The sequence below is a fragment of the Coloeus monedula genome (assembly GCF_965178545.1).
Source record: "Coloeus monedula genome assembly, chromosome: 1".
NCBI lineage: Eukaryota > Metazoa > Chordata > Aves > Passeriformes > Corvidae > Coloeus > Coloeus monedula.
The window spans coordinates 3,906,813-3,934,191 of NC_138781.1; the positions used below are offsets into that span (position 1 = coordinate 3,906,813).

General features: G+C 46.1%; 1 protein-coding gene across 1 annotated transcript; it reads right to left on the bottom strand.

Moving 5' to 3' along the window:
• Positions 1–396: 396 nt before the first annotated feature.
• Positions 397–25,562, bottom strand: GARS1 (glycyl-tRNA synthetase 1). The gene is made up of 17 exons (XM_082298712.1): positions 25,407–25,562; positions 22,011–22,112; positions 19,483–19,585; positions 18,369–18,510; positions 17,637–17,725; positions 16,195–16,271; positions 14,736–14,881; positions 14,094–14,243; positions 12,436–12,598; positions 11,296–11,460; positions 8,975–9,083; positions 8,516–8,660; positions 7,226–7,311; positions 5,195–5,304; positions 3,783–3,876; positions 1,991–2,181; positions 397–754 (listed from the first exon to the last, which is right to left on the bottom strand). Exons 1-17 carry the CDS (start codon positions 25,542–25,544, stop codon positions 629–631), a joined length of 2,136 nt encoding a protein of 711 aa, XP_082154838.1. The 5' UTR covers positions 25,545–25,562; the 3' UTR covers positions 397–628.
• Positions 25,563–27,379: the final 1,817 nt, after the last annotated feature.

Consider the following 27,379-nt stretch of genomic DNA (forward strand, 5'->3'; position numbering starts at 1 on the left):
CCAAGCAAACCAACCGTGTCCAGCAAGAGCAAGAACTGGGACAGGATTTTCCACCCCTGCTCCCTTCTCCCATCTGCAAATGCTCCCAATTCTGCAGAAACAGGTATTAAACACCTGCAGCCAAAAAAAAGAGCACTGAACCCCTCTCTTGAAGTGGCTGCTTGAACTACAGTGGAGAGATGAGGACTGGCACTGGAGAAAAGAGGACTGTGATCACCCCTTCACAACCACAGCCCAAGCAACTGGTACCATCTTCCATCAGAGTCCAGGATGACCCAAATCCAGACGAAAGCCTGTGCATGAACCTGTAACACCCACAGCCCTAAGCAGGAGGGCAAAAATGAGAGACAAAACGGGCATTTTGGAAGAAAGCACAAGGCTGCAGGAACACAGAGAGGCAGGCATATACAATGGTGGTTTTATTCATAACACCTTCAGCTCAGGCTGCAATTATTTCTGTTTTTAAACTTAAATCTGGTCAGCAATTGAGGAAAAGAAAAAAAAAACCAAATAGTCCCTGTGTGCACAAACAATGCAGCACTGAATAATACACGGTAAGTTTATTTCATATTAACATGAGCAGTAAAAAGTGGACATTTTGACAGGATTTTACTTCAGGTCCTTTTCTTTATTCCTCTATTGTGTCCTTTTTGCCAGTCTCTTGTCCCTCAAACTGTGGATACTTTGCCTCGACATCAGCCCAGGTGAGATAACCGTTGGCCAGGTCTCGGATGATGGCAGGAAGTTCAGAGATCTGCAGGAGAAGCCACAAAGACATAAGGAACACAAAGTCACCAAAATCAAGCTGGATATTTAGGGAACGTGGGCAATTTTTACAGCAGCAACAGATCTCTCCTGGAAGATCATTCTTGGGGAGAAAACCATTAATTAGAACACCTTAAATCAGTCTGTTATCTGTTATTAAGGTGATCCAAGAGGGAAATGGTGGACCAAAGCAAGGTAATGTGCTAGAGTTTGGGAAAGGAAAAAACAGAATACACACATCCAAAAGATGCTGTAAGCCAGGATTCAGCCAGACCCTACCTACTGTAAGACCAGTACAAAAGCAGCTGCCAGTTGCCTTGTCTTTGCTCCTCACAGCACACTGTCATGGTGCAAAGGATCAGCCAGAAAGCTCAGAAAGTGCAGAAATTGAAGGACAGCAAAGTCTCATCTTTGGTCAGCAGTGAGAGGTCACCCAGGTGACAGAGAGACAGATGGGCACCCTGAGGAACTGGCACTGCCTGCTACAGCCAGCGAAACCCCAGCCAGCTCAGCAGCCCCAGGCAGTGCAGGTGCTTCTGTGGAGCTACAGCTCAGCCTCACAGCTGAGCACCATCTCCTCCTGTGCCTGGGGCAGGGGCAGGAGGAAAAGGGCATCAGGGCAAGAAGAAAAACCCCCAAACCCCCAAGACTGCAGATTCACAGCTCTGAGCAGCTCTGCTCACAGGCAGAGCCCACCACAGGGAGGTTTTTGCTATTCCAGTCTGCACTATGGCCACACTGGCAGAGCGTGTTCAGAACACACGCAGCTTTTGGGCAGCGGTTCATCAGTTCCTCTGCTGCTGCACAGGCAACACCAGCTGCAAGGCAAACCCCAATGTTCTGTCTTTTGGTGCCTGTGAATCCTGAAAAGCCCTGCCTTTGAAAGCCAGACACAACCCAGTCAATGCTTTAACTCAGCAGCATTCACCCAGAAAGAGCCACTCTGAAGAGCAGTGCAACCAGCACAAGGCATGGCTTTCAGGTGAGATTAACACCTCTGCATGCAAGAAATACAAAAGCTTCTCCTCCCTTTATCAGCTGGGCCAGCATCTTGTCCGACCAGTATCTGTTCCTGGGGATTTCTCAGAACAGCTGAACTGCTACAGAGCTGGAGGCAGCTCCCACAGGGACTGGTGACAGATGAGAATCGGCAGCCCATGCTGTCCCGCAGCCCAGGAGGGGCACACTCGCCCCGTCAGCAGCCAGCCGCAGGCGCTGCGCTCACCTCGGCGCGGATCTGGCGCATGGAGTCGCGGTCGCGCAGCGTGGCCGTGTGCGGGGTGCGGTTCACGGTGTCGAAGTCGATGGTGATGCCGAAGGCCACGCCGATCTCGTCCGTGCGGGCGTAGCGCCGGCCGATGGACCCCGCTGCATCATCCACCTTGTGAGAGATGCCGGTCCTGGTCAGTGCTTCGGCTGCAGGGAGCAGAGCAGGGATTGTCACACAGCCCCACAGAGGCTCTCTGTATCCCCATGGCACTGAGCGCTGCCTGTGCTGGGTGCAAGCAGCATCTCAGACTCCAGTTTGACTCGGGACAGAAGATGCAGTGTTCCAGTCTCTGCAGGAGCACAAGCTCAAACCCACCCTGCTCTCTCAGCCCTCCACATTGCACCACAACTCTCACCCAAAGGGCAAAGTCACCGAGTTCTTCCCCTTGTCATCAGTGCCACAACTCTGCTTTAGCTCCAAACCACCCCAGCCTCAGTGTGCAGGGCACATCCAGCACAGGGAGACAAAGCCCCAGGCAGAACCGGTGCCAAGAGCAAAAGGCACTGTCTGACATGCAACCCCTGCTCCTCTCCTTCATCTGTTCACCTTTTTATGGTCCCTACTGTAGGAACCCAGAGTGCCGAGAATATTTCTCTGCCTGTTTTTAAGGGTTCTTACCCCCCTGAACAACACTGTTTTAACCTCCAACCTTGGAAAAAATTACCAACGATCAGACAAGAACAAGAAAATACAGTGGTGTGAATTAGGGGATAGACTACTATGCAAGATTGTCACAGGGTGAAAAATTTAGAGGTTTTGGGCTTCTCTTTGTAGTAAATAGATAAGAGCAAAAAACATCAAAATGGAGGATTGTTGTTGTTCTCTAAATCTTCTTCTCCTCCTACTACTACTCCATATTCTGCAGTAAAAGTAATTTGGGACGATGGGACAAAAAAAATTCCGCAGTTCCTGCCTGTGTTACTGAATAATTGGTAGGAAAGTGAAAATAATACACGTTTTTAGTATTCAATTGGTTACATTATCTTTAAAAGGCTGTCTAAATCTTGATAATTGGACTTTTCTCCTTCCTGCATTCTCTGCTCTGTGTTATGCCTGGGTCACACTAGTGACTCTGTTTCTCTGATAAAACTTAATAAACAACTATCTGGCAGCAGTGAAACTCCAGGAAAGTCTCTGTCTCTCAAACTCCTTGCAGGGACTTTTAAAACACTCTCTCCCATCAGGAGAGATTTGATTTATGGCACAGTTCAGTGCCACCTATCTTCCACCACAATTGGGCAGTTTGACAGACTGGTTGCAGGCTCAGCAGCTCTGGGACAGACTCAGTAAATTAGCTGGCCAATAAAAGCAAAGAAAACTTTAATAACAAAACAAACAAAAACCCCCACTGCTGCAGCTTCTCCCAAGCAACGGGAAAGATTTCTTTTTGACACAGAAGGAAAAAAAAGCAATGTCTTTTACACTCCGAACCAACACAAGGAAAGTCACAGTGTTTGGTTTTTTGGGGATAGCTGAAGAGTTTGATGGATACCCAGAGCTTGTGGATTCTCAGCTGGTTCAGGCTGACAACTCTCCCTGTGTACTTTAGAGAGCCACATGATCCCTTTCTCATGCTTTAGCTGAGAAAGGAAAACTTCACAAAATGCTTCAGCAGCTGGAAAATTCCTCTGCTCCTGCTTTTTAGCATCCACAGATCCCAATGCTATTTTCTCCCTATACAAGTAAAGACAGAGCCTCTCTTCCCAGTGCACAGCCCCATCAGACCCAAAGTGCTTAACACACTTACATAATTCCTTGACAAAAGGCATGAATTCCTGATTCTGGCTCAGAGGAAGAACAGAGCACTTGAATGGTGCTACAACAGCTGGGAAGCTGAAGAACTGTGGAAAAAAAGAAAAGCACAAGTAAATACAAGTTTAATGGTCAGATCAGTCTCTTAGGAGGTGAGAATAATCTCTGACTGAGGCTGGATGCAGGGTGAGTGTTCCAGGGGAGTCTCTGGCCTTCTCTAAGACATCAGCAGAGACACCTCACACCACTGGAGCAGGCTTGGTTTTCTTTAGCCTCCATTCCCCCTTATCTCCTGACAGCTAAATGTCACCTCCCACCAGAAGAGGTCTATTAGAGCCCTCCTGAAGAAATTTAACCTCATACGAATAACAGAAAAATTAAGGGTGAAGGTGTCTTTCCAGGAGATTTAGTCTTATGCACAGTCTAAACCAAACTTCTTGTTTGAGACTCCACACACAGAGCACATACAGCAAAAAGGTTTTTAGAACCCTTCACAGATACCTTCAGAAAACAAAAATGTGCCAAAACTAGGGGGAAAATAGTAACATTTTTCCTGGCAATCAGCAAGGTATAAAAGGAACAGAAGCAATGCACGTGAGATGTACCACAATATAAAGCACCCCAGGGTACCCAGAAAGTAAATGGGTACTAGAAGGAAGGTAAATCCAGTATTTTATACTTCAGGAGCAGTTTATGATTCAAAGTCAACCGTGTCCTAACTCTGGGCTCCTGAACCTTATTCCCCCAGTCATAAATGTACCACATCCTCTGGCACCCAGAGACTCGAAGAAGAACTTTTATTATATTTCTTTTTTATGAACACAGTCCAGGAGCCAGGAACAAGGAGCAGGAAGCAGCGCCAAGTTTCCAGCCAGCTTCCCTTGGGCCATCAGCAATGGGACAAGAGCATCACATCTGGGCACTGGCTGGAAGAGGCTGGTGCTCTGTATGTAACAAACACTTCCCTCCAGCCCCTGCTACAGCAAAGCTTCAGGCCAAGGTTTTAGGGGTGTCCAGAACCAGAGAAGGCTGAATTTCACAGGGGACTGAGCAAACACTTGTCCATTGTCCATCCTGCTGCACAGAAGTATGATTCCAGGAAAAGCAGCAAAGAAAGGAAATTAAACACTGAGGAAATGTCTTTCTCTGAGCAATGGAACACTGCCAAGTGTGAATCCAGGAGGAATTTCTCACCCCTTGCCAGTAACCCAGCGAGAGCCTCATGCACACATGGCCCAAGAACGCTCTTATGTAAAAATGACACATACTCTGGCAAAACCAGCAACTCCACAGCCCACCTGGGCTTTCTCATCTCTACTGGGCATTGTGCAGTCTTATTTCAGCCCCTTCCCTGGCTGTCAGGGGAAGGCAGGTGCCTGCAGCTGGCCCAGCCTCAGGGACACTCACCGTTCTCTGCTCGTCCCCTTCCCGGATGCGGAATGTGTGTTCAAACACCGTGTACATGATCCTTCCAATGCCAAATGAGGGCTCAATGACATTTGGGATGATTTCTTCCACTGGAACACAAAATAACACACATCATCATTAAAAACGGATTTATACACAAGAAAAATATGTGGCTGCTGATGCTTTCTGCTCAGAAGTTCTCGTTACGTGTAGATGAGTACATGGAATTAAAAGATTAAATATTTCTGCTCTAAATACAAACACTTGAAATAGAGATTTGGACTTAGCTCACGTACAGGACATATTTAGGCTGTAGAAAACAATTCAGCCCCTTCTCTGGTCCTGAGAGCAAATAGCACTGCACAACTTGCATCCACACAGATAAAGCCTCTTCCACTTCACAACAGCAAAGCCTCATCCAAACTAATCACTGTCTACCCCAAGCTACAAACTATGCCCAGGCATTGTCTGGGGTGCTATTTGGCATGGAAAGCCATTCCAGGGAGTATACCAGCAATTAAACAGCCTGGATGATGATGTGGCAATGCTCAGTCCCTGGCCCACTTTGATTTAACAGCCTCAGCATCCAGCAGTCTGGGCAGAGAAGCTTCAGATCCCACCCAGAATCCCATACCTTCCACAAAACCTCCTTGTGACCTTGATTTGCACTTTAGTTTGTCACTTAACCCTGACTAAAAATGTTTGTATCAGCTTGCAGCACTCAGCAGTAAGAAGTGAACTGGTCTGAGTAGCTTAAAATCCATTCTATAAATTTAATGCATACAATGGTTTGGGTTAAAGCAACGGGAAAGATTTATTTTTGGGTTAAAGGGATTTTAGAGATCCAACCCCCCTGCCAAGGGACACCTTCCACTATCCCAGGTTGCTCCAAGCCCCATCCAACCTGGCCTTGAACACTTCCAGGGATCCAGGGGCAGCCACAGATTCTTTGGGCACCCTGCCAGGGCGTCCCCACCCTCACAGGGAAGAATTTCTTATTAATGTCTAATCTAAACCTGCCGTCTTCCAGTTTAAAGCCATTCCCCCTGTCCCATCACAAAGGTCCTTGTCTAAAATCCCTCTCCAGCTCTCCTGGAGCCCCTTTAGGCTCTGGAAGGAGCTCTGAGGTCTCCTCAGTGTCTTCTCTTCTCCAGGTTAACACCCCCAGCTCTCCCAGCCTGGCTCCAGAGCAGAGGGCCTCCAGCCCTCTCAGCTTCTTCATGGCCTCCTCTGGACTCGTTCCAGCACATCCATGTCCTTCTTGTGTTGAGGGCCCCAGAGCAGGACATAACATGGGATGACCTCTTTTTATTTGTGCATTGACCAACCATTTCCAAGACAAGAGAGAGGGAAACCCTAAATTTTGCCTTCTGCTTGCAGACAGCAGCCAAACAACCAAATGCACAAACTTAAAGGAAAACCAGCCACTGGCATTCTACTTGCTGGCTCCCAGCAATACCAGAGTCATTAAAAGCTACAACTGAGACCTTCTTTGAAGTGGTGACAAAGCAAAGTCTGGCACAGCAGCAGCACGTGCTGACTGAAAGGCACCCAGACATCCCAAAGGCTCAGCTGCTGCAGGAATAAATACATTCTGCACAGGCTACAAGCAGCCCTGCTTCTTCCCAGGAACACTGATGGCTCCACCCAGGGCAGGATGACCCAGCAGCTACAGTAGCAAGTGGGGAAAACTGTAGCTCAGCCTCCAGCTCTGTCCAAGACTTCCCGAAGGACCTCAGGTGAGGCACTTACAGAGCTGGCTGGAAAGACATGACTTCTTAGAGAACTAAACCCACGCATTTTGTAAAGCCACCTCCTAGCCCCACTTCTCACATCAGGACAAAAGCTCTAGGGACATGCAGTCACTGACTTTTCTAAAGCTTTCTAACTCTTATATTGTTAAATTTCAAGGAAATTACATTTGGCATTTTTCCTATGCTGTGTTACAATATTAACAGGACAATGCTACCAACAAAGTTCATACTAAAAGTGTATCCTAATGATGATCAAACAACAAAGAATCAAATTTACCATGTAATGTTTTCTGAAATCTCTTCACAGTAACCATGTCCTTTGTTAACATAAAAGTTTTCCCTTCAGTTTCAACAGTGAATTCCCTGCAAGGGAAAAAAGAAGTCATTTAAAAGCTACAGCAATAAACAAACAAGTTTTATTTCCTTAATTGCATCACTTGGTTGACTCTAACAGTGGGATGACAGAAGCCAGGGAAAACCCCAGAGATGAAAGAAACATGTAGCATACCCATTTAAAGAAATTTGCATTAATAATAAAATTACTACATGTACATTAAAAGCAACCATTTTCATAATCACAGTGAACTTAGCAATGGTTAACAGCCTGAAGCAAACTCAATTGGGAAATTCTCAGGATGAAGCCTATACACCAAAGAGAAGAAGAAAGGCACACAAAGCAGGCACTGGACTCTCAATAAAATCAGGGATATTGCTTGTAACTCATCTACTGAAACATTTCAGGGAGATTCTGGATGGACTAAGTTCACTTTCTTCTCTGCAATAATTTCTCTGCCCATTTTGAGTGCTACTGTTTTTTTCTACACTTTCACATACAGAGAGATGTGAAAGAAATAAGTTTTAACTTAGGGGAAAAAAAGAAAGATGCAAATATTACCATTCTGTAATGTATTCATTGATCCTCCACCTTGTACCACTTGAAGCAGGAAATGAAGTTTATTTTTTTTTGTTAATGCACCATTAACTTTCTCATATCACAGACAGCTGTTGGCCTGCTTCAGCCAAATTTGACAACTGTAAAGACTTTTCATATTTTCAGTTCCTGCACATTGTTAGGAAGGCAGGTCAAAGAAAATCATGCAAATTCTTGCCACGGTAAATCAAAGGCTATAACAGGTCCTAAAGCAGCTCATTGAATACTGGAGGATACTCAGGCAAGTTTTGCTTCTCATTTAACTATTTTGTTCCACTGGCCACAGAATTATTTTATTAATTTTAAAGTTTTAGGTCTGTCCTGGTCCACTCTCAAGCCAGAGTGGGGAAGCTGGTAAACAATTTCCCTTTCACTGAACTGCTTCTCTTCTGGGACGATCCTACTAAAGCCAGCAGCTCATTCCCACACAAACAAGTATTTGATTTATGTGCATACACCAAGGAAGGTGTTGATGGATGACCAGCAATGCCTGGTGGAAGGGACAGCACTCTAACATCTCAGATGACCCACACAGCCTGCTCTCACAAGGAAACTGGTTTCAGGTGGCTCATTAAATGCAGAGCCCACCATCAGGATGTCAGAGGAAGGTACCACACACACACAGAGCCAGCTCACCCTTTCTCATTAAGCAGCTGCTCCATCTCGCTGATGTAGCACTCGTCACACATGGAAAGATACTCCATCACCACCTTGGCATCCTTCTTGTAGGCTTTGCCAATGGCTCCCTTATTTGCCTCAAACTGAACAATGTTGACTGTTCTGTACAAGGCAGTTAAGGAGGTTGTGAGGATAGAAAGCAGGGCCTGGTTCCTTTGTTATGTCAAAGTTAATTGCTACACAACACAAAGACATCTCCTCCACCACTGGATGAAGGAACTGCCCTCCAAAAGAGGAAAGGAATAACAAATGCTCTGTTCTTTCCAGGTCACTTCCCAAGTCATGCTGGCCTGCAGTTGTAGGTTTCCCTGTTAAATATACAGATGTAACTTGAAACAGAGCTGTGCAGAAATCCAAGACATTTCCCTGTCCAATCCCTTTCCACTTGAGGAGAAGCTGTTTTTTTCTGAAAGGATATAGGTTCTTTGAGATGCTTCTCAGCTATAAGAGGAACTTTGGTGGCGCGGGCATGGCAGGAAAGGTCATAGCAGGAACGATCAGCACAGCCAACGATCTCAATCCAACCCTGGAAAAACAAAACTGGAAGCTTTCACCAACTCACTTTTTTGTCCACTTAACCATCAAATATGTTTATTCACCCTTAAGCCCTCCCTGCTCCCATGACTGTTTTTTCTACATAATTAGCTCTGTTACAATAAGCAGCCCTCCCTCACCAGTTGCTCCCTCATTTGAGTGATTCCATTTGTTTCCAGAGGAAACGATCAGTCATCTACCCAGTGCCTGCGTTCAGGCCAGCTTTTCCACATGGCTTGGCAGAGCACAGCCCTGTGCCAACAGCTCGGGCTGGGGCCAGAGCACACAGTTCTATCACTCACATGCCACAGGCACACAAGGCATCATGTCCCCAGGGCTCTACTGCTCCCGAGCACAGGACACACAGCAGGGAATCAAACATGCTGGAATGGCCAAAAGCCTGGCTTAGGAGCTGCTACAACACAGATCACATACAAGGGAAGCTCTTAATTCAGTATTTCAGCATGTATGGCATGGAGGAATCTCAAAACACCATTCACACTGGATTGGTGAAACAGCAAATACAACGTCCTCTGGATTTCCTAACAGACAATCCCATGTAAGAAAAGGCTCAGCAGCTGCTTCCCACTCACTGTCACATCAGTGTGGAACATTCAGGCAGGAAGATGTGTGGTTTTCCAAACTGGAGTGATATAGGAAGGTGTCAGAAAAGGTATGTGAAGAGAAAAAATCCTTGTGCTTGAAAATCGTGGTGTTCCAGGGTATTTTTGGAGGATTTTTACAGAAATTAAGCTATTAGGGTACTAAAGCTACTTCTCAGATAACACAGAATAGAGATTTATGTGGTTGTTCAACCTGGAGAAGAGAAGGCTCTTCCAGTGCCTAAACAGGCTCCAAGAGCTGGAGAGAGACTTTGGACAAAGACATGGAGTGACAAGACAAGGGGGAATGGCTTTAAACAGAAAGACAGCAGGTTTAGATTAGACATTAATAAGAAATTCTGCCTTGTGAGGGTGGGGAGGCCCTGGCACAGGGTGCCCAGAGAAGCTGTGGCTGCCCCTGGATCCCTGGAAGTGTCCAAGGCCAGGCTGGACGGGGCTTGGAGCAACCTGGGATAGTGGAAGGTGTCCCTGCACATGGCAGGGTGGCTGGATCTTTAAAATCCCTTAACCCAAACCATTGTATGCATTAAATTTATAGAATGGATTTTAAGCTACTCAGACCAGTTCACTTCTTACTGCTGAGTGCTGCAAGCTGATACAAACATTTTTGGTCAGAGTTAAGCAACAAACCAAAGCATAGTTCAGCTCCCAAGGTGTTCCTTTCATGCTCTCTCCTGGGTTAGGCGGTTGGACACCTTGCCCTGTGAGTGCTGTCCTGATCATCATGGCAAGTTTAATAATCTTATTTACATGGTGTGGTCCACACATGTCCAGTTTTGGGCTGGCTTGAAGGAGAGGCTGTGAACCTGTGGAACTCAGCTGTGGATGTTCAGAGGAAGCCATTCCTTCAGTCATTTCTCCAGGACTTTTCCATATGAAGACAAATCACTCATCTGAACTGCAGGAGATTTGTTGTTTTTCCAATCTTCAGTTTGGTAGAATTTTACTGGCTGCTATTCCTCTAACTTGCTGTAACAAAACATCACTAGTGCAAAGTCTAAATCCAACCAACAATACAAGAGGGGAAAAAAAGGCATTCAACAAGGCTTGACCAAAAAAGCTCTTAATGACTCAGAAGGAAGATGACAACAAATCCTTGGGGAATTTTTCTTCCAGCACCAGCTGTCTGAACTGGCAGGAGTGAACTCATTTCTCACAGCTCAGAAGAGGTAAAGGAAGAACAAGCATTCAAGCAGGAAGCAATCTGCCCTGGAATAACACCTCCAGCAAAATAAGTCCTTCCCCACCGATGTTACAGAGGTTACAGTCTTTGGAAAGCACCAAGACTCAGTTTCCTTTAACTCCAGATTAAATTTGACCAGTGAAGTGTCCCCAGGCTACTTCAGGCTCCAGCAAAGGAGTCTGGACCTACCAAAGCAGCATGAATAGTTCTTAAACTTTGTGCAGGGAGCTGACCTGCCTCTTGGTCCTGGATTCAGAACATTTCAACTGCACTACATGTGCTCAGACCAACACGGAGTTGGGCAGATGCATCAGACTCCCAACCCTAACTTTAAAAAGCCAGAAATAAACCAGATCTGACAGGGGCTGCCCTTTGCTGTTTCCGCTTTGCCCACTTACATAGGAGGTTTTGGACTCTGCATCCCAGCAGTCACAGGCATAATGAGCCATCTCATTCTCCATGTGCTGTCGGAAGCGCAGCTTCTCCGGGGACACACCGACCTTTGTGAGGAAGAGGTAGATTCTGCCAATGAAGTAACCGAGAACTGAGTTATTGATCACACCCTGCAGGGGAAAAAAGCAGGAAGAAAACAGCCACATTAATTCCTAAGGAAGCAAAGTCATGATCTGTTGTACTTCTGCAGACAACCTGACATGTTACAGATAAAACTAGTGGTAAAGTTCTGTCTCCCCTGAAACTGTTACATCTCCTCAAATTCACCTCGTGTCACTGGCATCATCTCCATCTGACCAAAATAGTGACTTACTGTCACTCCAGGACTCATTTCTCACTGTCTCTGAGGATTGCCTACTTGTAAATACCCCACTGTATGCAGCACGGCACTCACTGGCATTACAACAGCTGCACCCTACAGTCCACAGCTGCAATACAACAGAGGGGTGGTGTTCTTTATTTTTTTTGGCTGTTGTTTTGGGGATTTTTTTGCTTTATGTTTTTTAAAGGCAATGTTTTGGTGTTTTTTAAGGGGTTTTTTTCATTTGGGGCTTGGAGTAAATGGGGTGGAGGGGGTTGGCAAATCAACCCATTCGTAATTAGATGAATCAGGTAGTGATTCATCTAATTACGCAAGCCACGTACTGATGAGGGACAGCAGCTGACTATGAGATTCCCAGTTACTGCTTCTATTAATATTCCTTACTGTCCCTCTCCCAGAAGCTAAGTGTGAAGTTTAACTTCCAACCTCTATCCCAGCACCACCTGCACTCTTCTGGTAACAAGGGCCAGGCCTGGATCCCAGTCTCACTGATTCACTGGAGAGAATCTGCTCTTAAACCTGGGAGCAAACCCCAGCTGGCACCAACACAACACACACTTTGTGCATGCCCAGTGCAGGAAGTTGATCCATCCCCTCAGCCCTGGATTCAGAGTATTTCAGCTGCTCTATGTGTGTTCAGACCAATGTGGGACTGGACAGACGTATCACTCAGGGCTCTAATTTGAAAAAGCCAGTTTGTAACTCAGCCTTGAGAGCAATATTGCAAGGAGCAAACCCCCCGTGCCTCCCAGAGGAAGGTTACCTGCTGGACAGCGTCTCCCAGCCGCATGACGTGCGCAGACTGCCCGCTGACCTGCGCCTTGGCTGAGTACAGGAGGATGTTGAGATCTGCCACGTCCTGAAACTTGGGGTGGTTTTTCTCACTGGGGTCCACAAAGTGCTCAATTTCTGCCATGGTGAATTCCCTAGTGAAAACAAACAAACACACATTAAATATTTTATGCATTAGCCCCCAATAAATCATTGTGTTTCAGCCTCTCACAACCAAGTCAGTAATTTAAAATTATATGCAAACCCAGCCAAGACAATGGACAGACTGGAACACAAACCAGTCTCATCACTGGATTTAGTTTCATCTTCAAATTCCTAACAAAACTTTCTACAAATTCATCTAGAGCTCTCCAGGCTGTGGCTAACACCACTGTGAATCAGAGCACATAATACCACCTTTGGAAGTACTTCCAGAAGTTCTCTGGAGTTCTTCCAGACTGCTGTGATGCCCATATTAGAAGTATCTGTTCCTTACAGGGTCCGCTGATTAAATCAGTAGCTTTAACTCATGTCAGAGGTGCTAAAAATAACCAGGTGAGGTGATGATCTCCTGAAGATAAAGACACTGCTGCGCTCAGTAATGGCGTGTATTGTGTTTTAAGAGCTTGTCTTTAATGTTTCTTTACTCAGAGATTGATTCTGAGCCTTCTTGCTTGAAATCACTTTCCACTGAATTAGCTCATTATCAAGAACCTTTAAAAAAGCTCTAGGTAATCATTAATTGTAAATCACAGCCATCAGGGTGTAATTTGCTGTGATTGCATAATAACAGTCTCCAATAGATGTGCCACAAGCATATCATTTATATTTGACTGAAAATGAGTTCAATGAGAGAAGTTCTCATTTCCAGATGAGCAAAACAGTACAGGAGGACTGAGGAAATTCCTGAGTTCCCTCTGTGCTAAGGATGTCACAGCCTCTCAATGACATTTATGACACCACAAAATAATCAATCAGCAAGCTTACAACATGTACTGCCTGGGCATGGGAGCTCTTGTTCCAAATAATATGCAAGAGACTTCCAATTAGGATAGATCAGTTTAAATACAGAGATTATCCTTAATGAAAGACAATAATCACTTTTTATCCAAAGACAGAACTGAAAGTAATTCCCAATAACCCTGAGCTTTCCTGCTTGACTGATCTTGCAACACAAACACTGAGTCAGGTCATCTCCCAACTTCCTCTCTGGAGCAAGTTGTAGAACTGCAGAATCTGCAGGATTGAGACAAGGAAATATTGCTGCAAGGTCAATCACGTTTCGATTTCAGTTTCAAAGCAAATTGCATTAACATAATCAGGCAAAGTCCTGTAGAGAATACAACTACCTTTAAAATTATTTGTTTAGACTATGATGGAAGCCAAATTCTGTCAGAGAAACTGAGTTTATCTCTAATACAACAACTATTTCAGAGATTCTACTTCTCACAAGCCGATCTCAGATAGAATTCTGTACTTCCAACCTAAGCTATGAGTTCATCTGCAAAGCCTGACACTCACCAGGCACACAATCAGGATTCCTCTGGGAGAAAGCACTAAAGTGAAACAATCCTGCACAAAACCTGGAACAAAAGGAAAATGCTCCCTGCTCCCAGGTACCCTCCAGTTGAAAGAGAAAGTTGGCAGTACCTCACTCTGATAAGGCCGGAGCGGGGTGAGATTTCATTCCTGAAGGAATTTCCAATCTGGGCAGCAGCAAAAGGCAATTTGCCTTGGTTAAACTCCAGAAGACGTTTGAAGTTGAGGAATATTCCCTGTGCAGTTTCTGGCCTCAGGTAGCTGAAAGGACATGGGGGAAAGGAAAAATCAGGAAGATTTAAGGGTGGGGAAAGCAGGGAGAAAGTCACAATTACAACAAAACTTAGAGGTGGAAGTTTTTCTCTTGAGACTTTTAACTCCAAACAAAAAAACCGATGAAGCAACAGACTGAAGGAAAAAAATGAAACCTTCCTCCTCAAACAGGTACCCTGAAGTAGGTTTTCTACAGCCATGAAGTCACTGACAATCAGAGACCAGCATTAACTAGCTTTATGGAAACTACTCCCACCAGCAAGGGCACAGCTGGGATCCGTATTTTGGGTGCTTTAAGCATTTTCAGGATTCTCCAACAGCCCCTAGTTTCTCCCGCCTTTTCCCAAGACTCCAAGGAATGCTAACCTGCTACAGGAGGCTGGGATTGAAAAGCAGGGGAACCTACTCAAGAGACTTCATTTTTATTCCAAATGATCTCCAAAGCAGGGAGAGTGTGAGCAGAATGAAATTAGCACCTACCCAGGCATGTTTCCTCCAGGCCCAATGGAGGTCTTGAACATCAGATTGAAAGAAACAGGAGGGGACAGGTCATTGCCAGTGACAGGTGACTTCACATTGTAGTTCACAAAGAGATCTGCAAGCTCTTGCTGGCCATAATTGTCCAACTAATACCAAAACACAAGAGAATTATTTCAATTACTAGACAAGATAACAGGAATGAATGTCCTCTTTATCTTTTACTGAGCGTGATCCACAGCTCTGAATCACCTGCCCAAAATATTCCCTTCTAACCTAAATTTTCAAGCAAGCTAAAGTTTGAACCAGTGATAGAAGAATACACTTTGCACATTTGCAATCCATTTTAGTAATAGGTCCAGGATTTAGTCATACCACAGGAAGTCTGAGCTTAAGAGTGGGTGTACAGCAGAAGAAAAGTCACTGGGACTGCACCACCACCCACCAGAACAGATTCTTTTGAACAGATTCAGCTAAAACATGGGGAGCTCTCAGTTGGGAACAAAAAAAAAAATACAGCAATGAGAGACAAGAAAGCTAAAATTTCTGCAGGGCTTTGTTTACATTCATTTCTCTTTCTATTTCTTCTGCTGCTTGAAACACAATATTAAGCTATGCATTAGATGCTCTTTCAGAGCTGTTCTGCATTTCTGGTTGTCATGGTCTTTCATACATCAGAAAAAAAATCCAAAAACAGAATATAAAAATAGTTTATTAATAGAGAGATTTCCCTAAAGGATGGTCAAAGTTCAGTGTTGTAGTGTAAAAAACCTAATGACAGCTGCTCAGTGATGCAAAACACTGCCAAAAAAAGTTTCTCCTTCTGGAAGGAACATTCATTCACTGCATAGCTTTGGAAGCATTTATCCTAGAAATCATGAGAGCAAACATCAAAAGCAAAGAAAAACAAATTAAAAAAATAAAGGCAAATGTTTGTACAGTTGTTCAAGAATGTCAGCCTGAGCACCAACTATTCTCATGGTAAACACAGGAAAAATCTTTCTGGGGTGCCAGAGGAACAAATCTCATGTGCTTCAAAGCTGAGACAATTTCAGAACACAGCAAATCAGTGCTAAGCTGGTTCAAAAAAACCCTGACAAATCTTGTGATCCATCTCTGTGCCTTTGTATGACAATCTCACAGAAGGGATTGACAAAGGTAAAAGCTTTTTCCTGGGTGTGAAATGGAAGACACACACCAGCTCCAAGACTGAGCTTCAGCCCCACCAACCCAACATTCAAGAGATTAATTAATATAAAAGCAGTAACTCTCCAAAACAATGAGGGAGATGTGATTCACCAGCAAGCTCACAGTATTTATTAGCAAGTTAAGTTTTCAGTATTTGAGAGGATCTCTGGGGTAAAGACTTCTGAGTATCTTCAGAACAGAAGAGGGCCAGTGCCTCTAGACTCTGTCACACACAGCCCCCTCTGAAGCAGCCACCTCCCCGTGCAGCACCTACCTGTGTTAGAACATTTTCCATCTCTGCCTTTTTCTCTGCCGTGCACTTCTTGTCAGACATCAGTTTCTGCAGGTGGGCTGGAAGAAAAGCAGGTGGTGAGTTCATACTGCAACTCCATCTCTAAGCCCAGCGCAAAACAGCCTGGGAGGATCCCCCAGCACAAGTTAAGTGTGTGTCCACAACCTGTCCTGACAGTGTCCACCAGGGTAATTCCAGTCATGTCCCCAGGGCAATGGTGACCTACAGGTCACTGTACTGGTGTGCCACAGGGAAAACAACACATTCTGATCTAGTTCCTTTCCAATATTATTTCTCTAAACCCAAGCAACAGCTTCGTAGTTCCTTTCTCCTTGCTTTCTATTATACAGACTAGAAATTAAATGTCTGATCCCAAGCCAGCAAGCCTGATTTTATTCACAGAGGCAGGTACAGAGCTGGTACAGTGGGGCTGGACTGCATTCCACGTTACAGCACAACATCCTCCCAGAGACACAAAGGCAGACAGCGATGCCAAGACTTCCCACTCTCGTTTGAAAAAAGCAATTTGACTTTTTAGTCAGTAACAGCTCAGTTTGGCAGGAACAGCAGGTGGCTGTTCACAGGGAGGGGCTGCAGAACACAGGGACACTCTTGTTTATGAGGCTGCTCAGCAAAGGAGCAGAGGTTAGATGGAAAAACCCTTCTTTTGAGGATCTTTTTGAACAACAAAAAAATTCTTAATATCATGAAAACTGCTCTAACACCAATACAGATTGTTCTGCATACTCGAATTTCAAGGAAGAGGCTGAAAAACCAGAGAGCACAACTCACTTAAACAGAGAGTGGAACAATCCTTCCATTCACAGCAGAGCTGTACATGAGAAAGTTTTCAAACAGGCTTATTTCTGAGATTCCTTCACGTGACTTTTTTGGTTTGTTTTTCCAAACAAATTTTAATAACCAGGAAGACGAGTGAGGACTTTGCAAATCGAAGAAATGTCCGAGGTCTATTTCTAAGGTACACATGAAAGTCATCCACTGCCATGTAATTGACCTTGCATAGAAAAAGCATGCTCTGGCCCCTTGCAGCACCAATAAATTGTTTCTCAGTACTGAGAAAGCAACTGAAATTCAAGAAAACTAAGACCAGAATGAAGTGAAGTACAGGAATCTTGTTATATAGGGAGTCCTCAGCTTAGACAACACAGTAATCTTCTGTAGCCTGATGACACTGGGTTTTATAAAGCGGGACACAACTGTGTTTTCACCAGAGATCCTGTACCTCCTTTAAGACACTAACAGAACTTACAGGATTTTTGGTATAGTATGATTAATTAACTGCAAAACACAAGTATGAAGGACTGGCTACACCAGCAGGTTTTCCTTGAAAAAGATTCTCTTTTCTAGTGCTTGTACCACTACAAGAAATCCCCAGGCCCACCTAGCTTGGAACAAAATCAAACCTTTTAAGAGATGATCAGCACGAAAACATTCCCCGTTTTTCACATCTTTCACCATGAAGTCAGCAAACTTGTCTACGTGGCCAGAAGTCCTGGAAGAGATGACACAAAAAAAGGAATGTTACAGATGCCACCAGACAGCCCCAGGTCTGTGTGATCCCAGTGGACAGACCTTTATCAAAGTGAAATCCTTCAAAAACTGCAGGCTCACTCCTGCTTCAGATCACAGAGTCACATTAAGCCGCAGCATCCCACAGTAAGCATGATCTGTGGGAAGCATCAATACATCTAAACCTTAAAATGTGTCACAAAAATGACACTTAGTGCCTTCAGGAACTGCATCATGATCAAAACTAGACACAGCTGCAGTAGTAAGGAGTTACCAATAATTCAGGTGGACACTTTCCCACTATTTTGTACCAGGGATTCATGAAAGCTTCTCCCCATTACACCTTTTTCTTGTCTTCTTAATCTTCTAGAAAAAGGAATAATGACAATTTCTTACCTAATGGCACTGCCAGGAGGCTTTAGACTCTCAAACATCAATGCCAGTGCTTTCCCTGACTTATAGAACAACAGCTTCTCACCGTGACCTGTGCACTGGTACCTAACTATGGTACGAAATTGGGTGACCCAGACTCAAGATCCCTGTGGATAATTTTACAGAACACTGCAAAAAGCAACTATCACCAGAAATCCCATGCTGCAGGTAAAAAAACAAAGCCCCATATTTACTTTAGAACCGGCTCAGGCGTGAGCATGGTGCAGTCAATCTCCAGGATTTGCTCTTCCTGAATGAAGTGATGTCTCCATGCTTGGATGATGTTGTTCTTCAAAGCACACCCAACAGGCCCAAAGTCATACAGACCACTGACTCCTGAAAAGAGGAAAAGGTAAAAAAGAAGGGTGAGATTGTACAAACCTGCACTGTTTGGAGGAGTTGTCTTCCCTTTTCACTCTTTCCATCAGTTGGTTTCATTTTATGAGCATGAAGCACAGTGGCACCAGGTAGTGGCAGAAGCTGAAACTGATAAACTCCTGCAACCAACAACTCTAAAAACCAACTCTAAAATCCACCAATGGATTCTATTTTGTGGAGAGTTTTGTGGGAGCAATCTATGTGAAGGAGGAATCTGAATACAGAAGTGACCATGCACGAGCTGAAGCAGAGTTATTGCCAATAAAACAACCCAGTGTTATTTTAGTAGCTAAGGTGAAAGAGCAGTAACCAGAGGCATTGTGTCCCTCCTGAGATGCTCATATCAGCCACCTGAAGAGGTTTAACAGCCACATTTATTCACCTGTGCCATAAAGTTCATTACCAAAGTTCACTGAGGGAACAGGTTCTAAAGCTCACAATGGGTTTGAGCACTACTGGTCCCCTTGTGGACCATTCACTTAAAGAGCTGGACTCAATGATCCTTGAGGGTTCCTTCCAGCTCAGAATATTCTGTGATTAATTTGCCAAGAGAAGCTCAGATAGAGATGAATGGTTATAAATAAGCTGATGATCTCCTTAAGCCCCAAACACTCTTGGGGCAACACTCAGCAAAGAAGCCATCTTCTACTAAAGTAATGCTCAGAACATGCATCCTGAAGTCCACTCATTTACATTCAGAGAACACAAGACAAAAATTGAGCCCTATCCCAACCCAAACACTTTAGGAAGGTGGAATTTTTGAAAGGTTCACAAATTCAAGCAGGAAAGTTTAAAGCAAAGTGTTTTTTAAAAAATAATCATCTGGTATGCTGCATTAATAACATCACAAGAGTGCAGCATTTCACTCAGCTAGAAAGACCAGAACATTAGCCTAAAGGGATTCAAATGTAAATTTCTTCAAACCCATACCTCCATAAATAGAAAAGGCTTGGTCATAGAAAAACCTCCTTTTGAGAGTGTCTTCCATCTTAACTCTGTCCACGATATCATCTTTGGGCTGTAAGGCCAGCTCCTGTAAGTCAGGCAAAACAAAATCAGTTAATAGCTCCTGATTCTGGCAGGAGGAGAAATCCTCTTCACTCACCACTGTGAGTCAGAAGTCTGCAAAGACCACTTTGAAGCAAAGGTATCCTGCCAACATCCTAATTCTCCAAAGAGGAATGTTCCCACTGAGATTCAAGTGCTCAACTATGAAAATCCCTGTCTGAATGCAGCAGTTTAGACACTTGAGGTGGACTCATAACCTAACTTTCCTCAGGTTTCTTCACAATCACTGCAAAAAAATGCCAACTTCCAAAGCAATTCTGATGCTCTTCCCTCTCCTGATTATGAAAAGAGCTTCAAGTGACCATCTCAGACTGCACACATCTAACTCTTGGCATATATAAACCTTTCAGTAAAGTGTTCCTCACATGAAAGAATTCTGAGTATGAAGATTACAAGCACCATCATCCTTGTGCTCTGCCAGAGGGATGATTTTAGGTACTTGTACAAGGAAAACCTATTTGTAAAATTTAGGTCTTCACCAATATGCCCCCCTGCACTCAGAAGAGTTGGAGTGCCTTAATGCCCTGACTAGATACTGTGAAAATGTTTAACAGCAGACTCACTCTTTTATCTGAAAACCTGTCATTTTTGCAATCTGATCCATTAGTGAGGTCTACAGGCTTCGAAGATTTTCTTCAGGAAAGATAATTAAAACAGAGTTAAGCCCAGAAATTTAATGAATTCAGATCCTCCCAAGTGGCTCAGACTACCATTTTGAACAGCCTTTTGCTAACAAAAAGTATTTTATGTCCATTTATTTCAAACTTTTCCTTTTCTACCATCTATAAAGACAAATAAACATGGTCTAATTTTAAAAGCACTGTGCCTCTGTCCACCCAACTGCTCCACCCTGCTCAAAGCTTCAAATTCAGAGCTGCTCTGCCATCTTCAAGTAGGAACCACAGGACTTGAAAGCCACCAGCAGCTGCTAAAGCAAAGGAGCAGTGGCACTGCTGCCTTCCCAAAAAGCTGGAAGTGACTGTGATCCTTGCTGGGAACAGCATCAGGAGAGAAACATTCCCAGTACTGGAGTACTGCACTCCCAAGGGCAGATGCTGCATTTGCAAGGTCACCCTTGCACTGACAGCCCACACAGATTGTGTAAGTGCTAAGAACACCTCCCCACTGCATCCTACAGGCACCCTCCAACACAGAGGTGGGGCTCATAGGGATACCAGAACTCCTCACCTGCCTGGTGACATCCACAGGGACACCAGGACTCCTCACCCACCTGGTGACATCCACAGGGACACCAGGACTCCTCACCCACCTGGTGACATCCACAGGGACACCAGGACTCCTCACCTGCCTGCTGTCACCTCTCCAAGCTTCTGAGGGTTGGTACACAAAACTGGGAAAATATTTACATAGTATTTCCTCCAGGATGACCTAGCTATCAATGCAGGTTTCATGCTGCGGTTTCAAAGTACATTCCCTATGCCGAGTACTCAGTAAAAATGCCATTTGCTTGGGTTCAATGTATGTAAACAGGCAGCCACAACCTGGCACAGAGCAGCACCTGCTCACCCCACATGACTCTGTAGGACACACAGGGTCAATGGGTTTCAGTTCAGGTGGACTCACATTCTCACAGCCAGGCAGCTGCAAGAAGTGCTGTATTTACTCATTAATCACTTATTTTTAAGAGTACCACCAAGGCACAACTGCAATCATATTTATATGAAATAGAAATTAGAAAGAACCTGGCAGTTCCCTGGGTGAATCTGCATACCCAACTGGTTTTAAGCTTCAAGAGTTTCTTTTTGTTGTTTCAGTCTCGGAAGGGGAGGGAAGTTCACAGGATAAGGAAGTATATTTTACTTGTTTATTGATCTAAAGACAAAAGAAACTTCAAGTTCCATCATTTAATTTGCACAGACTTTTCAGAGCATGACTGTATTTAAAAAAGGGGACACAATTTCACCTCTCCCTAAAGCTGAGGAGAACCACAGGTTATTTGAAACATCTACAAAAACTTTGTTACTGTAGCAAAATGGGTGTACTGTAGCAAAAATAGGTTCTATGAGAGTCTGGGAATTTCAATGCACAAAGAAACTGGAAACCCATTACAGTGACCAGCGTGTGCTCTCACTCTGCACACAAAAAATCTATATAGCAAACAAGGATTAGTGAATATACACTCAATTTCAGCTTTGATTATTGGGCAACCTGAACTCATATTTATTTGTTTGCACACTGACCTAATGCTAAGAGAAATTAGTGTAACAGCTAAAGAATGAAATTGCTAGTAGCTGGAAACCTATAAAAACTACTCCAGAAGTGATTCAGTCCAGGACTGTTTAGGCCAAACCTGCAATGAAGAATTAAGCAGAGATTTCAAGGCTTTTCAGACAAAACTGTGGAGCCCAGAATTTAATATCCAGACTCACCTTTGCTTCTAGGACCCTCTTCCGAGCTTTGAGCTCTGCTACAGCTCTGTCTATGTCCACCTGGGGAGCTTTTTCTTCTTTCAGCTTCCTTACCAGCTCTCCCTAGAAGGAGAAAAAGAACAATACAGATTCATTCTTTGAATGCCACAGATGAGACCTCCGCTTCTTCCACCTCCCCTGGCAATCCAAAAGGAGAGTTTTGTCCAGCCTGCACACAGGTCTCCAGAGGCTGCAAGTGGGAAACACATGTTTGAGAGTTAGCAGAAGTGGACTTCATTAGAGAGATTCAACCACTCCACACAACTGTTAAATCACAGACCTGCTATTAAATCTCCATGTGTAAATATATTCCTCTGTGTACATCAGATTTCCACAAATTCCTGGTTTCTGTCTTTGAGGATGCACTAAGTGGATTCTCAGATGCTGAACACAGGCTTTGCACTCTCTTTCTCCTTCACCAAGGCTTCTCTTCCTTCTGCCCCTTCCCTTTTCTTTAAAACCTACAACCATTTCAAACTTTTTTTCCTCTGTTCTATCTGATCAAAACTGGCCAGTAAGGACACAAATTTTCAGAAGAAGGTCTCACAGAAGACAGATATTTGCAGCCCAATGCCTAAGCAAAGAAAGCATTGCATTTTGTGTGAGAATTATTAGTTTTAAAACCTGTTCAGTAACTTTGAGATACAACAAAGTCAACAAAAAAATTAAAATACCCTTGAAAAAAAATAAAACTCAAAGCCTAAGTATTTCAGAGCAGCAAAACCCTGCAGTGGGTTTACAGGAGGTCTTGAGCTGACTCAAATCACCACTACCTTGTTACAATTCCACAAAGGTCTTGCTGCCCTGTGGAGATGATTCTCCCCTTTCAGCCCAGGAAAGCGCCCAATCCCTGCACACCCAACAGGGTTCTTTTCTGAATATGATCCTCAGCTATCATGCCCAGCTTGGTCCTGGAGATAAATTAACTAGAAGTCTTCCTTTGAGTCCACTCTTCTTCACCAAAACCAAGATCTATCTTTAATCACTCAGAAGGACAAAGGTGCAGGAGGAAAAAGCACAGAGATGTCAAAGCCGCCTCAAGTAGGGTGTTCTAAAAATGGGATGCTCTAAGTTCAGCATTTTTCTTGCACCTTGCATGTCTTGAGCTTCAAAGGAAAAAAAAAAAAAAAGGGAAAATGCCCCCCCCAATCCACAGAGATTACAACATTTCCATGACACTAGCTTTTCCTAAATTCTGAACTTTCCTGACATTAATGTTACAGGTAACAGAGCAAGCAAAGAGAAGAGAATACACAGATTGCCATTCTGTAATCAGATTAGGAAAGATATAAGTGCTTCAGAGACTGAGGGGTTCAAAGGCTCATTTTATTAATAAAAGGAAGTCTCCAAGGACTGCATTAAATCACACACAAGGAGAAGAAGGAAAAACAAGAATCCTGTCAGGATTAACCCTGTCAGCTACAAGAACAGAACAAATCTGCTGTTTCCTTCCTGTTCACTACTTATACCAAAACATGAAAGTTTCACTCTGGGGCTGAGGACTGCAACTGCCATTCCTGGGTAACGTGGCAGAGGGAGGGATCTGATCTGGTGTTTTTTTCTTTTAAAGTAGTAAGTCCAAACTGCCTTTGTTGAGCCAGGGGGGTCGGCAGTGGAAAAACATCAAGGCAGCAGCAAAGCTGACTCAATAGAGCCCTCACCCTGCTCACTGCTGGGCATCCAAAAGCAGCACACAGCAATTCTTTGTCTTGACCTATAAGTAAGAGTGCTCAGACATACGCAAGGAGAAGAACAAAAACCAAAAAACACAACTGAAGCAAATAATTACGCCTGCTGACAGGACTCAATCTAATTAAAGCTCCGATCTTGAGCCCTGCCCAAGAGGAGGAGTGCACAGCAGCACTCGATGTGGCAAATTTTGCTGCAGCTTTGTCCCACAGACCAGCAAAGCAGGGAGGGATCCACCCCTGGATCACGGCAGCTTATTGCATCAGGCACTGCTGCAGGAAGATAGGCTGCTCCCTCTCCATAGGCTGAGTCCCTCAGGTCTAATTAAACCACTTCTCCTGGAGCTGCCAGACACAGACCCCTGCATCCAGAGACATCAACTACCCCGATCTTTGTTACTCCCTCCCTTTCCTCCTGTGCAAATTTCTCCAGGAATTACTACAGCCAGTTGTACAACACAATGTGTGTGGCCCCAGCTGGACAGTTTTTTTTTTTTCCTTTGGCACCCCACACCCCAGTTTCAACCCCTGAAAAGAAGGGGTGCATTGGTACTCACAGGCAAATGACAGCACCCAGGATTTTAAACTAAATAAATTGGCTGGTTCTAGAGATCATCGCTTTATTTACAAGCGGCTCTCTTGCCAAGGCATTATGCTGTACAGTGATTCATAATAAAAACTCACTGAAGTGCTGGCATAATTAGAGGGCCATAAATCCACTCATTTAATAGGGAAACACACGCACAAATCTGTGAATACAAGGGACACACGCATAGCTCTGTGTGCAGCTAAGGAGAATAATATGGACTCAGCCACTTAAAGGAGGCACATGGGGGACATACGGGCGCAGGTCTGGCAGGTGGAGAAGGGAGGAAAAGGAACTCCACAAGATCCATTAGCATACACAGCTAGGGTGCCAAGATTTAGGAAACGAAAAGTCAACCGAATCCTTCTCAGGTAAGAAGGACGATAAAGGTAAAAGGAGGGAGATGGGAAGAGAATGCGATGCAGCCCCAGCTTAAAGGACACATCACCTACCTAGATAAATCAGAATGATGAAATGGAAAATATGCAAAGGAATTACCATCCCTTACTGCATCAGGCAAATATGCAACTCCAGAGAACGTCATTTGCCTCCGAAACCCGGCACAAACTCAGCTCTAAGGGGACATCACCGCGTGACCCCAAAGGGACGAGGAGACCCCACGGGGGCAGTTTTACACGGGAGACACGAAGAGGGGCCGCAAGGCAGGGCACAGGGAGCGCCACCCGGGCACAGCCAGCGCGGGAGGGGACACCCAGGTAGGCTGACGCACACATCCAGCCCAGCCAGGCAGCCCGGCACTGTGGGGAAGGCAAAGAGCCGTGGGGGGAAACCCACACGCGATACCCTCCCGCACCGCCTGTGCCCGAGGGGCCGCCGCGCACCCCGGGACCAGCGCTGGGCAGGGACCCCGGGGACACCCATGAGGACACCCGGGGGGCCCCTCCAGGCCGCGCAGCGCCCGGAGCCGGAGCCGCCGCAGCGCCCGGGGGGATGCGCCAAGACCCCTCCGCAGGGCGGGCAACCCCGGGGGGGGGGGGGGCCGGGGGCACCTCCCACAGCCCGCCCGACCCCCGGGCGACACCCCCGAGCCCCCGCGGCGGGGCGCGGGCCGGGGCGCGTTACCTGCTGCCGCACCGCGTTCCGGAGCGGCGCCAGCAGCGCCTCGGCCTGCGGGCCGTCCATGGCGGGGGGGGCGGCGGAGCGGAGCGGGCGGGCGAGGCGGCGCAGCAGGGCGGGCAGGACGCTACGGGGAAGCGGCATGAGGAGGAGGAGGAGGAGGAGCGGGCGGAGCGGCGCCCGCCCCCCGCATGATGAAATCGCGGCCGGGGTAAAGCGCGGCCCGGGTAGAGCGCGGCACTTTCCGCACTGGGCAGCGCCCGCAGATTCGGCACGGGGGGCGCGCGCGGCCGGCAGGGGGCGCGCACGGGGCGCGCGGCCGGGCACGCAGGCGCGCACACGCAGCGCCGCCAGTGCGCGCTCCCGCGCGCCTCATGAGGGGAGCGCCGCGCCCCCGCGCGGCGGGAGCGGGGAAGGGCCACAGCTGCCGCCCCCCGGGGCACACGGGGCACCCCGAAAGTGTGGCTGTCCCTGGGGCGGGGGGACACCGCTGAGCAGCCCCTCCGGCCCACACGAGGGTTTGCGTGTGCTGGGGGGTACTGGACTCCCCTGCGGTGTGCACAGGGCCGGGCGGTACTTGCTCCCACCCACCGCCCAGGTGACACATGTCACACCCCAAAAGCGTGACTGTCCTTGGGGTTGGGGGCCCCCCACTGTCCCTCAGCACCCCCACCGCAGCCCCACACCAGGGCTCGTGTTGTGTCTCGTGGGGCAGGGCGGTACCTGTCCCCACCCAGGTGACACGTGTCACCCCCAAAGTGTGGGTGTCCCTGCGTGGGGGACACCCCGCTGTCCCTGAGCACCCCCACGGCCCCACAGCAGGACTCTGCAGCGCCCACCCCACCCTCTCTGCACAGTGTCCCCTCGTCCCAGAGCCACATTCCCAGCCTTGGGGCAGGGACTCGCAGGGGGCAAAGGGGGATTGCGGGGGGCTGAGGGGGGATGTTGTTTTTTCAATCCGCTGCAGTATTTGAGCTCTAAAGGCTTTGTAGCTTTTGGGCTCGGCGCTGTTTTGCTTTGCGCTGATCCACGGCCGTCCCTCACTGCCCGGGGGCTGTGCAGGGTGGGCAGCACCCGCTGCGGGACCCTCAGGGTGGGTTTAGGGCTGCGGGCAGGAGGCCAAGTCCTGCTTTCCCCAGTGTGGGGGGTCTTCCCTGGGAGTCAGGCCAAGGCCACATCAGGCAGAGGAGCCATGACCAGCACGGTGCCACAGGAGAACTTCCCATCCCCGGGAGTTAAACCTTCTGTGAAGGAGAATCCAAACACTGGTTACATAAAACAAAATTTAAGGCAAATTTAAAAAAAATATGTATTTCCCACACATGCTTTCCCCACTGCCCTCCTCCTCCTCACCCTCTCCCCTTCTCCCCTCCCACTCCCAGAGCCGGGAGCATCGGCACTGATGTAATGTTGGCGTAATTGGAGTATTCCGGCTGCTATTTTGTACCTGTCTGTTTATTTGAGAGACAGCCTCAACCTCCTAATGAACGCGTCTGAATATTTATCTGCTGCTTCTGAATGGTGCATTTGTGTTTCAAATGCTTAACTGTTATTTTTATTTAGCTGCAAATTGCTGTTTTTATTTCTCTGGCGTACCTGCTTGGAAGTTGCTCTAGCATGAGGTTAATGCCGAGCTGTTTTCTATTTCTGAATTTATTTTATTTTTAATTAATCCTATGGCAATAAAAGTGTAAGGACTGGCTCTGCAGTCCCCTTCTAGCTTGTCATGGAGTTAAGATTGCGGAATCATGGTCGGAAGAAACTAGCTTGTGGAGGAATGAGGAATCCCAACCAGCTGGGATGGTAGAGGAAACATGGGCAGAACCCTGGGAGATGGGAAACCCCAGTGACCAGGAGCAGCTCTGTTCTCTGATGCTATACTTGAAGGTACCTGTACTAAGTAGCAACATTTCTCAAAAATCTTTTTTTTTTCTCCTTCTAGAAGGTTTCCTCCCCTCCTCAGTGATAGAGGCTTGGTC